The following is a 12,862-nucleotide window of genomic DNA, read 5'->3' on the forward strand; positions in this document are numbered from 1 at the left end:
TACTCTACTGAAGCTTCGATTTAATCGTGCAAGATATGCTGCCGGTACAAATATAACTCTGTTATTGCAGACTGTAACTTCCACAAGGACCACATTTTCCCTCATAGAACCAGGGTTGCAGAAACAGAGCTACATTTCTAAGCACAAGCACCGCGGAATGCATCTCAACAGAGGTTTCGACTCCAGATTGTATTAATACAGAGAATTCATATGCTCATCATCAGTTAAATATCAAAACGTATTTTATCCATACGTGAAAACAGTTCATATCAATTAGGCCATCTCAATGCGTCTATATTAAACAAATTAGACGACCCTTGTTAATTGAAATATGATAAAAGGTTTTTTAATTGTATAACTGACGAATTGCCTTAATTACTGTGATGATATGGTAATAGCCCGCTGCGACAAGTATAGGATTGTATTGAGTTTGCAATCAAATACTAAAGGCTTTAAAGGAATCCACTCTCGTCTGTGATTAATACAAGAGCTCACAGATAAGACCTTTTCAGAGTGACATTTCATTTGTAAAACACAACGGAACGTCGCCCCAAATTGCTTATCTCCACTTTCTGTTTTCTGCACTCACGAAAATGAATACATTCATCAATGTTAATTAGCCATTTGAATAAGATAAGGTGTAGCAGATTATATATTGAGAAACTGTGTTTCACGAGCCTAAATGAAATTTCAATCTAATAATCCCTCCCTGGCCAGGGCATAATTTACTTAGAGATGTTATTCCACTTCTTCAAAAGCTCTGTTCGCGCCATAATTAAATGACAGTCAAGCTTTTAACTTTGATTTATTTCATTATGGAGATGGAGGAAAATGAAGCGCGTGGAGGTTATTTCTATATCTCGGTCGAAGAGAGCGTCTTCAATGCCCTTTATTTGTCATTTTCTGTAGCACGAATTGCTTTCGCGCGACTTTAGGCTACCTAAAACCTGAGCAAAACACGTTTTTGTAGTACATGGTTAATTGGGCTCGTCTTGTGTTGTTCTTTCTTTTACATTAACAGGTTCTCTGAAACTTAATCGAATCCTACACACAATGCTAATTTAAGCCATGTGAATACTATGCTATGTCGAGGTCTGCCCATGCGCAAAGCCCCCAAAGATGCTCTGCCTAATGAAGAATAATAAATCCATGAAAGGCTTTTCAGGTGAAGCGGGAGAGAGAGAGAGAGAGAGAGAGAGAGAGAGAGAGAGAGAGAGAGAGAGAGAGAGAGAGAGAGAGAGAGAGAGATAGATGAAAATGAGTGTGTGTGTGTGTGTGTGTGTGTGTGTGTGTGTGAGAGAGAGAGAGAGAGAGAGAGAGGGAGAGCAGAGAGAGAGAGAGAAAGAAGAGAGAGAGAGAGCCTTCGCATCAGAGAACAGCAGACCGAGTCCCCGCAGCATTGAACTATAGTCGAGGAAGAGCCTTGAGACTATCACCTCTTGTCGCTAAATCTAGGCTAGTATATTGCTCGTTTGGATAATACAGAAAATAAAGAATCTGAAATTAAAGCGTGTTCACTGGGAGACTGAGAGAAGAGGAAATAAGTTATTTCTGTGCGTTTTAACCGTCATGTAATCTATGCGGAGTCAACAATAAGCATCAACGGAAACAAAACAAAGAAATTAAGTGGGACGACAGCATAGAAACAATCTGAAAATCAGTCGGATAGGAGGCGGGAATCTATTTTGAGACGTCGAGTGCAACAGCCATAGCATAAGAGGTGGCCCTGAGCGCCAGCAGCGTTCAATTGCGTAGTGCGCGCTGCTTGCGACACCAATTCTGCACCTGCTCGACTTGGTGAGACAGTCCCCAGACCTGTGGGAAATCGTTTATATTCTAAATAGGAACCGAGACAGCTCTTTTATTTTTAATTTTGTTGAGAAGTAGTTATTACACAGTGACTTGAACGGGCTAGTGGGCTTCAGCTCCCATCGAAGAGGCGGAGTCTCAACTCAACTAAAAAGGCTCTTGCCTCAACCCGATCGCCTGCAAATATGATGATGATGTCTCTGAACAGCAAGCAGGCGTTCGCCATGGCCCACACCAGCTTGCCCGAACCCAAGTATTCCAGTTTGCATTCATCTTCGAGTGCGCCTTCGTCTTCCTGCTCTTCTTCCAGACTTAGTAGTACTATCAGCAGCAGCGCAGAGACGATGCGCCGAGCCTGTCTCCCAACCCCACCGGTACGTATTCTGCATAATCACTGCTTAAAGGCACATTTTGACAGCCCACTTTTTTTGCTTGATGTTTTTTTCATGTCTGCACAGCAAATCACCCAACACCTCCAATTTTTTCCTCCCAACTTATGTATTCAGTCGGGTTTGCCTTTCGTATTAATTTTTATGACCTGGGATGTTGCATGCGTCTTGTTTTGTGTGTTCTTTTTTAGGATTTCCTTTTTTTGCATTCTGGAAATGTTTTAATCCGAAGAGTGGAGGGAGAATTCCCTACTGGCAGTAATGTGTGCATTCTATTTGCAATTGCAGAGCAATATATTCGGAGGTTTGGATGAGAGCTTGCTGGCGCGCGCTGAAGCTCTGGCGGCGGTGGATATAGTCTCTCAGACCAAGAGTCACCACCACCCTCCTCATCACAGTCCTTTCAAGCCGGACGCGACCTATCACACCATGAACACTATCCCTTGCACCTCTTCCTCTTCCTCTTCCTCATCAGTGCCAATTTCGCACCCCTCCGCGCTGGCGGGCCACCACCACCACCACCATCATCACCACCATCACCAGCCTCATCAGGCTTTGGAGGGGGACCTGCTGGATCACATCACCCCGGGTCTGGCGCTCGGGGCTATGGCAGGACCGGACGGATCTGTGGTCTCCACGCCAGCTCACCCTGCCCACATGGCGGGAATGAACCACATGCACCAGGCGGCCCTCAACATGGCACACGCCCACGGGCTGTCCTCTCACATGAGTTGCATGAGCGACGTGGACGCTGATCCCAGGGACTTGGAAGCCTTCGCTGAGAGGTTTAAGCAGAGGCGTATTAAACTCGGGGTAACGCAGGCGGATGTAGGATCAGCGTTGGCCAACCTAAAGATTCCAGGGGTTGGCTCGCTCAGTCAAAGTACCATCTGTCGATTCGAGTCCCTCACGCTGTCTCACAACAATATGATCGCTTTGAAGCCCATCCTACAGGCATGGCTGGAAGAAGCAGAGAAATCGCACAGGGAGAAACTGAACAAACCCGAGCTCTTCAACGGAGCCGAAAAAAAGAGGAAGCGCACTTCTATAGCAGCGCCAGAAAAGAGGTCTTTAGAGGCGTACTTCGCCATTCAGCCCCGTCCTTCCTCCGAGAAAATAGCAGCTATCGCAGAAAAACTGGACCTGAAAAAGAACGTGGTGCGGGTCTGGTTTTGCAATCAGCGACAGAAACAAAAACGCATGAAATACTCTGCATGCGTCTAACTTCACTGCCGGTATTATAAAGGACAATAAAATCTGAAAAACTGCAGACACTCCTGTCGAAGAGTCGATTTGTATAATATTTCTTATCTCACACCTTTTTCAATCATCGATGACTTTGAGACACTTTGAGACAGAGTATGAACTATGAATCATGCTCAATGTGACTAAAAAAAGAGAAAAAACCTAACATTACCTGTCACGTCATTTACCCAGAAAGGATGTGGAATCGTTTTAAAGGATCCTTTGATTATCAAGTAAGAACATGTTTTCACCACTTATTATGCTGCACAGTTTTTGCCAGTTAAACACAGCGTTTCACTCTGCGATATTCTAGGATACATTGTTTTATGATAATGCATTTCAGATACTAAATGTCACACATAATACTACTGAACCATAAAAGAACATTTTACTGAAAAAAGAACTATTTAAATTAAAATGCTAGGGGTTTTATCCGTGAAAATGGTAGGGGTTTTGTCTTTGAAGAATCAGACCATTTTTCGTCCTGTGATACTTTTTGTAAAAACTATTATTGATCATTTTTGAACAGGCTGCAAAATGGACTAGGGTACCAGGGTAGTCACCACTTACATGGAAAGCAATTATTAGATTACTGTCAAACATCCCGTGTAAATTATTAATTTCGCTGTCTTGTATTTAATTTTTGCGCTCAGTGTAACAAATTAAAGAATTGAGGTGTGGTGACAGTAGGAACACTTGAATGACTTGAAAATACAGATGAATTGTACTATGTAGTCTTGCTATGAACATATGCAGTCATAAATTATTTCATGTTAATACCCATCTTCTCAAATGAAATTGAATGAAATTGTGTCCAATGTTGGATTTAGTTCACTCTATACTGTGTTTATTGGTTGCAGTATCTCTCCAATCTGTAGCCTGGATCCCATTCTTATAAACTATTTATTAAGTGAGGTAATGTTTACTTCATTACATATTTATTGGGATTCCCTCTCCGTTTCGGCTTGAGAAAATGTAATTCTGAAAGCAAGTAAAACGTGTTTATTCCAAAAGGAAACGACTGCTAAATATGTATAATATATTTTGTGTGTGTCTCAACATATGAAATGGAACAATCGAAATGAGATTTTTCTCTTTAAAATTATTTTTATTTATGTTTTCTGATATTTATTTGTATAAAATACCCATTGAGACGTTGCTTGTTGAATCACGTTGTTTAGTATGTTTATTTATGAAAAAAAAAAAAAAAACGTTTTGGAAGTATACTTGTATAATGTAAATATTTCATTGGAACGAGTCAATGCACATAGATATATTCTTACAGACTTATTGTATTGTCTTAGCAAAGATGATTTGAAGAATTACTTTCTGTGGTGTATGTTGACTTTGGTTATTTGTCAAATTATATTAATTTGCTATATTCATGTATTTTTCGGTTTTCTGGTTATTGAATTGCAAGATGTGTTTCATTAAAGAACAAGATTTAACATTTTCATGGAATTAAGTTTTCAATGAGCTGAATAATTGCCAAAATATAAATATATATTTGAATTCGGCTATGAAGCAACATGGATATGTTGTCATTTAATGATAATGGAAAAGGCAGATTCGTGTTCCGTTTTTGTTCATCAAAAATGTTATCAGACAGAGAGATCATATTCAGAGTTTTACTCGTTCAAATCGTGTGAAGTGTCATGATGATGATACATTTATTTGAGCAACATTTTGGCAGATATAGCTGTTCGCGGTAGCCAGGACCTGAGAGTAAATGCTAATATTCTATTAGTCTAATCAGGGGGTCTATAGAGATCTGGATAAATCCCTGGAGCATATCTCAGCCAGATGTCAGAACCCCGGAAAAACACTTCGCCTGCCAACGTGGCCATCTTTATTTAAATGTGCAGCCAACATTTCGGATTCCAACATAAATATAAGCAAGCTTTGAAGTATACGTCAGGACTTAAGACTATCACAGAAGCCTGGCATCGAAAGACAACGTTAAAATCCAACCAAATGTTCATGAATCATGAATGTTTGCTAGATCATGAAGACATATCACTGTACGCCATAGAATCAAAAACGAATAGCTTCAGTACCACGGACAGCTACATTCTTGAACCTGATTAGAAAATGTGTTTGCAATGTTCTGCGAAGAGAGGATGTCATAAAGGCCTATTTCTTCTTCACAGCTGCTAATTATATGAATAATAATAATTTAATGTTTATCTTTATGCATTTCAGAGCACGAATGTTGTTCCTATGTTTAAGAATGAGGGTGTAACATTTTGGGCAGAGTTCCTTGCATTTCATCTGTAGCCTATAGCAGTGTAATCTAAACTTCTAAAAACGCACAAAACGTGGGAAATGATTAAGCAATTAACAAAAATAAATGAATAAAATAATAATAATAATAATAATAATAATAATAATAATAATAATAATGAACATGAATATCGTATTGTTTGATTATAAAACATTCATCAAATATGTTTAAATGATTCAGATCATGTACGTCTATTCCATGAATTTAAAAGGGCCAATGGCAAAAGAAAATTACAATCATGTACTGATTTCATTCGAACCGTTTAAAAGAGATTATTTAAAAACACATAGCCTTCTCTCTGTTCTCGACACCTCCCATACAGAACACATTAACGATAATAACACCATGAAAGAAAGGACGAAAATAATTAAATAAGGCGACAAAAAAGCAAAACAAAACATGGACCTTTTCACACAGCACCGGAGCGATAGGCTATTCTGGATATTTTAAATAATAAATGAAGACCGAGCTAAATTTCAATGAAACTACGAGTTATAGCTAATATTTTCCAACTTGATATCGAAAATGCAATAGTCAACCCTGGGACGATGTTTATCCTATGTCAATCACAAATGAAATGGCTTCGCCAAGGTTTTGTAAATGGTATCTTGATGAATTAACGATCATGAAAGTGGCAGAAATCTGTCAGAAATTACCTATATCATTGAGAGAGGCAGATGTTTTATCAATTAAAACGCCCTCCTACTGCATGCAGATAATTTCCGATGTGTCCTCCCTCCACGTCTCCTAAATGAACCATTCACTTATAAGCTAATATGAACGAATTAATAAATTACACAGCGAATTATGAAAACTAGATAATTACAAGGGGTAAGTAAGTAATCATTAGTTATCTCAGCTAATTACAGTGGGTCAGGGAGAGCTGAAATGTGAAATTCTCTTCGGGAATTGAAATTAACTTTGTGCTGTGAGTCTCACGGCTTGACATCCGTACTCTGCGCGAGATTATGGCAGCTCCCTAGCGAGGCAATTTCCTATTTAACTTTCATAGATGTGGGGGGAAATCAATTTAGCACATATGATGATAAAATCCTGTGTTTCAAAATAACACAGTTCATACATGTGCATCTGACATGAGTATTAGACGTTGTCAATGTCAAAAAGCAAAACACATTTGAGTATATATTATGATTGAGTCCATTTATAAATTAATGAACGCAGTTTATCAAACACTAAATTCAGTCATGTATAAACCTACCTGTACACCAAAACATGTTGCAGATTCCCACGTGTTGAAAAATAATGTCACTGGACACTTTTTATCTCAAAGAAAATGCCGGTGCTGTTTTCCTTTGTTGTAATTGAGCCTTCTGTTTTATTTTTCTCTTTCCCCTGATCATTTTTTTCTCCTTTCACTGGGATGCTGCTGAAAAATTAATGAAGCCAGGGACTGGCGGAGCTCCGCCTGGGGACCCACGAGTAGAATATTTTAACTGTACATTTACACCAAGTGTCTGCCTTCAAAGACGCTGCTTCTTTTAATCCCAAATTAGAGGAACCACAGGCCAGAAATTGGAAACCAGAAATTCTAACTCTTTATTTCTCATAATAATTTTAAGATAACTGTCACAACATCGCTCACTGCGATGCCCTCCATTTAACATTGAGGCGCAATAGCTACATCCGGGGTTTGGTTATAATTTCTTCAATAATTGATATCTTTTATACAGTTACAATGGTTTGTGATTTGGATGTTCGCTGAAGTTAATGCAATATTTATTAGCATTCGTGGTTACAAGAATGTGAAGTGTTTTCCAGAAGCTAATCGATGGAGGTGGGGTGTGAAAGCAAAGAATAAAGCGTCTACATTATTTCTTTCAAAATCCATTGTGCACCGGTGAGTAGTCTGTCAAAGGTTTTAGTTACATTTTATCACGACTTTGTTTCACTCTAATATCTGTATTTTTTGCCGTTTGTGTGTGGAAGAATTATTTTCTACATCTTAAAAATGTAACCCTATATTAATCGCAGACACACACGCACAACATACATTCTCTCAGGATGTCACAATCCGAAGGGGAATTTATTTTATGGCCATTTAATATATAATCCACCTATGTATTCCTAAATGACAAAGGGGAAATATGTGCAATGCATTGCATTTTATTAATAAAGACAATTTAAATTCTAATGGAACTCTATTTTCTCCGAGGGAATGCTAGAGAGAACACAACACATAATTACTCTTAAAATCATGGCCAACGAGAGGATTGAAGCTCACAGCGGAAAACATGAGTTAAGTTTTATTGAGCCCAAATATTTAACTAATTCTATTAAACGTGTTATAAATCAAACATCGTGTTGCTCATATGGGGTTTATATCCGAACCTTAACTCGTCCTTACACCACGTAATCTTTAATACAAGAGAATGGAAAAAAGACCCCAGGTGATCAGGGCCTGTTGTACCCCGCCAGCAGATGAACAGGACAATCCCAGTGACGTTACAGCTTGTTTCTGTCTGTATCGAATGAATCGCTTTAGCACCTACTCTGGATAATACAAGATTGAACACAGTATGCATGTTATTTTTGTGATACAGCAAGACTGTTTTCGGTGTTTTCTGTCTCTATCATGTCTAGCGTTTTGAACAGCTAAGGTTGGCCTACATATATAGCAGTACTTTTCAGTTAACATCCATCTCTTACGTCATCAGTTTGGTGATAGCCTACAAAAGGTAGCCTACATGGATGCCATCTACGTTTTTTTGCAGTTTTACGTCAGAACGTAAAGTCAGTCGAACCCAGTATTGCTGCATAATCAACAGTCTCGAGTATTCATGTCTGCCACACTGGCAGCAATTTGGGATAACTAATGTCAGGTCTAATTTTCAGTAGGGCCTCTCGTCAAAAAGGCTGTTTTCGAGCGCAGGTTTAAAATAAAATCTCATTAATGTTTGCAAATGTATTCAGAATTTTACATTTTGTCAACTTTGAAAGAATGCATGTCATCGGAAGAAATTGCTTGGTCTGGGGGGTTGGGAGACGAGAGCGGGGATCTAAAGTCTAAAAAGTTGACGATTAATACGAGTATATCAAACTATTTTTTTCATAGCGGCAGAGTGCTATTTTAAGTATGATTGCAAAGTTATGACGCTAGTGATTACGCATACTGTGGCTTTTCGCATTGCAGTTAGATAGAATAAATGCTGAGATTTGCTGAATTGAAATATTCTTGTTTCCGAGCATTTTTATGAAGGCCATTATGTAGCATAAAGGTAATTTCTCGCCACCAACATTTATTTAAGCAACAGAAACATTGTCCAATGAATGATTTGGCGAAGATGTGAATTATCCTTAAATATACATTTCAATTAATACAAAATCGTTTTAGTGAGTAAGAGAAAAGTGTCAGTCGTTTAAGTGTAGACTACATTTAAATAATTAAATTACAAAAGAAACGTGGAGATGTGACAACGGCATGTGTTATTTGCTTAAACTTAATTAAATTGTGTTTCTAGTAATTCTACAATAGTGTGCTAAGATTATGGTACGCATTTTATTGACATACGAGCTGACGTTAAAAATCTGTGAGCAAACAATCAATCACATTAATATTTAATAATGAAAACCGAAATGTGTTGTACAAATACGCCAACAGCCACTCAAGATGCAATGTCGAAGGCATTTCTTGTTTTCTAAGATGTATAAAACACACCAGCTTCATTTTTTCAAATTGCATCACAGATTTGCGTACAATTACTTACTCATCCACATTAAGATACTGACACACAAAATGTACAGGCCTACAACAAAAACCGAGAATACACACAAATACAGAGTAGGCCAACATTCCTTATAAGACGACAGCAAAAATGTGTAGTTTCAGGAGGAAGAGCAGAGATTTAAATGCGTGGTTCGTCATAAGCACGAAAGAGATGTTCAATTGCACCTTTGCATCAGGTGCGCCGCGCAGGTTATGACGTTATTCACACTGGTTCAAAGTGAATCAACAAACAACAAAATATAACATCACACTCTCAGCTCTAAGTAGAACTTAAAAAATGCCACTGTGCAATCAATGTTTGCTATTTTCACACATTCCGAAAGCAGGGTAAGGCTTGCTTATCCACATGAGGCACGGTTGCATATAAGCAAAGTTGCATTAAAGATTGGGCATTTGGTAATAAGAAGGTAGACGCTGGATGTATGCGTTCATTCAGCTGTCAGCCCTGTTCTGCTGCAGGTCTATTAATCATACCCACAAGGATTGCCAGCGTGGCAGGGCTCTCTTCGGCTTTCAGTTTATACAGAACAGAATCATTTACATAAAGTCCTTAAGGCAAATAACTGTTGGGGGCTCTAATTTATATCTGATCGAAAATTAGCCGTCATTATGCGCTCCATTAGCTGCGTCTTTAATGTGCTTCTAAGCGCCATTTGTCAAGCAGCTTGTTAATATCCTTCAAGTCTTTAAAGTTGAGAGCTCATTAAAGACTATGCCCTGTTATTGATGCCATCTTAGAGAAGAATTTTGCAGAAGCAGACTTAAGATTAAAAAGATTTCTTTCCCGTTTCAAATACTTTTGTTTGAAGAAACCTACGTAAGAAAATAACTGAAAATAGGCTAATGGACATTTTTCCTTCGGGCTCTACATTTACCTGCTGAGTCAGAATTTCTGAAGTAAAACTCGTCTGCGTGTTGTATGGTGTTGGTGTTTATGGGAACAAGCAAAGACAGTCAATTAGTTTAATCTTTAATTTCTGGTATGGCTGTGTCTTTATTGGGGAAGATACAAAATAGACTAGAGATTATGAAATTAAACTATCGACAAATGTGTAGGTGTGAAATTCAGGAATAATTGGATTAGGCTATAATTTAATAGCCTAAGTATTTTAATAAAGTTAGTTGTATGTAGACGAGAGTGATTCTTACTGCTCGTTGCATCAACGTTTATGGAACTGCACGACCCTGTTTAAATATTTCCAAAATAAAAACCCGAAAACAAATTAGATCGTCATAGATCCTAGGAGGTCACATGTGGTCCGATTATGAGCTGAGGTGTATAATTAGGAGCTAAACATTTTGCGACAGTGGGCAGGGCTATTTTTTATTAATTTAATTTTTTATTATTGGCTGGAACCCGGTGTCCTTAGTTTCTTTGCCGATTCCTCCAGGCTAAAGCAATAAAGGCAGTAATTAGAATGCTAAAGACAGATGTAAATAAAAGGAATGAGTCGGTAGTGACAGATGAGGCGACCGGGTCAGGCTCTCATCAAGAAACCCAGTTGGTAGCAAATGACACGGTTCTCGATGCCAGAGGCCCCAGGCAACAGCGAGACAACCTATGCCGTATATGCACAATGCGCTAAATTAGCTCAATAACAATGCGTCTCCAGCAGGAAGGGCAGAAAACACATATGCAGGTACACCCGGCATAAAATATAATATTCTACACCATTATATTGCATTTACGATTTATATGATGTTCAAATGGACGCAACGTTGTTAATTGAACTGTAGTATAGTAATATGCACGATTCAATTTTTTGACAAAAATAATGGTTTGCTTTAGACATTTCCTTTTTCTTACCAATGGCATTCACTGCGTGTGAATAGATTGACAATGTTCGATTGACATTTCAATTATAACTGCACGTACTTTTGTTATGAAACATAGGACAACACAAGCGCACGTTTTTAACATACATGTAGGCATGTCGACACAAAAGCACATACCACATATTACACAAGGGATCAGTGCAGATGCGGAAGCGGAAGCTCACCAGTGTATTTACATTCCTACAAAAAGGATATACACTGAATATCATTGAACCTTACCAGGACGTTAATGAATTACCATACAAGTTCCTTTTTTGAATGGTGCCAGGCTAATCCATTCCTGGATAGTAAGATTTCACTGAGAAATTTTGAAATATAGCTCAATAAAGCAGTGACTGCCAGCAATTCTGTAAATCAATTCACACCCACATAATTTTGACTGGTGGTCCAAGAGATGTCTTTGTAATACACATTAATTTCATTTCATTTAAGCAAACACATGAGTAAATCATATCACTATCTAGTGGACGACTATAGGATACGGAGCCATAATTACATTTTGTAAAAGCAAATCAATCAATATCACATGTTCTGAATATGAAAAGGCCCACAAAATGGCCTCTTTCTCAAACTACTGCTTAGATTACATGTGCACTCACCCAACAATATATTCAGCAAATACAACATTGTGGGCTATGGTAAACTGCAATCTTCAATAAAAAAAAAAATTCAAAACAAATTCAATTTTGCTGAGGCTAATATAATGACTGAATGCATCTATCATCATGGATATGTATTGAAATGACTGTCTCTGCCACCTTTAACATGTCTAATGCAGGTTGATTTAGTCACGTGCCTGAACACAAAAAGTTGACTTGAAACAGTAGGAACATTCCAGAAAATTTTAAGAACGCGGACACAAAAACTCAAGCTTGTTTCTCAGCGAGGTGTAGCACTGCACTGGGACAGATTCATCCCTCACAAAAAACATCAGTCTGCCTGACTCATGAAACCCTTATAAGGGTCTTTAAGACGTCTGTAACTCAGATGCTCCACTTTCTATATAGGGTAAGGGAAAAATGTGGTATTTATAAAACGTCTCTGCTGATCTGTGAGATGCTATGTGCTCCAGTTTGTCGTTGGTTCTCTCTATATTCCCATAATTCATGCCAGAAGAACTGAGGGCCCTGCAAAGCCACAACGTCTGCCATATTCTGAACTCAAGAGAAGGTCTTCTTGGTCCTTGCCTAAGGACACTGGTTGAGGAGGACAAGAGGCTACACAGCACAGAAATAACTTTCAGAACGTACAGAAAAACGAGCTGAAAGTGGAACAGAATAGCAAAACCAAACTGAACTGAAAACTGCTATTCCTCTTTAAACTACTATTAGATTTAAATGTGAATGTTGGACACACATGTTGGTGACCCACTCAGTGTATTGTTGAGCGTAGAAGTTCAGTTTCGATATTAACTCGGCATTAAAACTCAATTAAATCGATGACCAAATGCAAGCCTGTCAAAAACACACATGCAAGTGTTCAGTTGTGGATCACACTGCTCTCACTTACATAACAGACTGTCCTCCAATTCCCCAGCACACAGTGCTGCACTGT

At 38.5% G+C, this 12,862-nt stretch overlaps 1 protein-coding gene across 1 annotated transcript; it reads left to right on the plus strand.

The window, feature by feature from the left end:
- The first annotated feature begins 1,994 nt into the window (after positions 1-1,994).
- LOC133135679 (POU domain, class 4, transcription factor 2-like) lies at positions 1,995-3,422 on the plus strand. The gene is made up of 2 exons (XM_061252872.1): positions 1,995-2,183; positions 2,487-3,422. Exons 1-2 carry the CDS (start codon positions 1,995-1,997, stop codon positions 3,420-3,422), a joined length of 1,125 nt encoding a protein of 374 aa, XP_061108856.1.
- Positions 3,423-12,862: the final 9,440 nt, after the last annotated feature.

The sequence above is a fragment of the Conger conger genome, chromosome 8, assembly GCF_963514075.1.
Source record: "Conger conger chromosome 8, fConCon1.1, whole genome shotgun sequence".
NCBI classification, from domain to species: Eukaryota; Metazoa; Chordata; class Actinopteri; order Anguilliformes; family Congridae; genus Conger; species Conger conger.

Bases quoted from the DNA above. Each gene is read 5' to 3' on its own strand.
- LOC133135679 (XM_061252872.1), top strand. From the start codon at position 1,995: ATGATGATGATGTCTCTGAACAGCAAGCAGGCGTTCGCCATGGCCCAC. The intron at 2,184-2,486 runs GTACGTATTCTG...TTGCAATTGCAG, and splicing joins CCTGTCTCCCAACCCCACCG to AGCAATATATTCGGAGGTTT.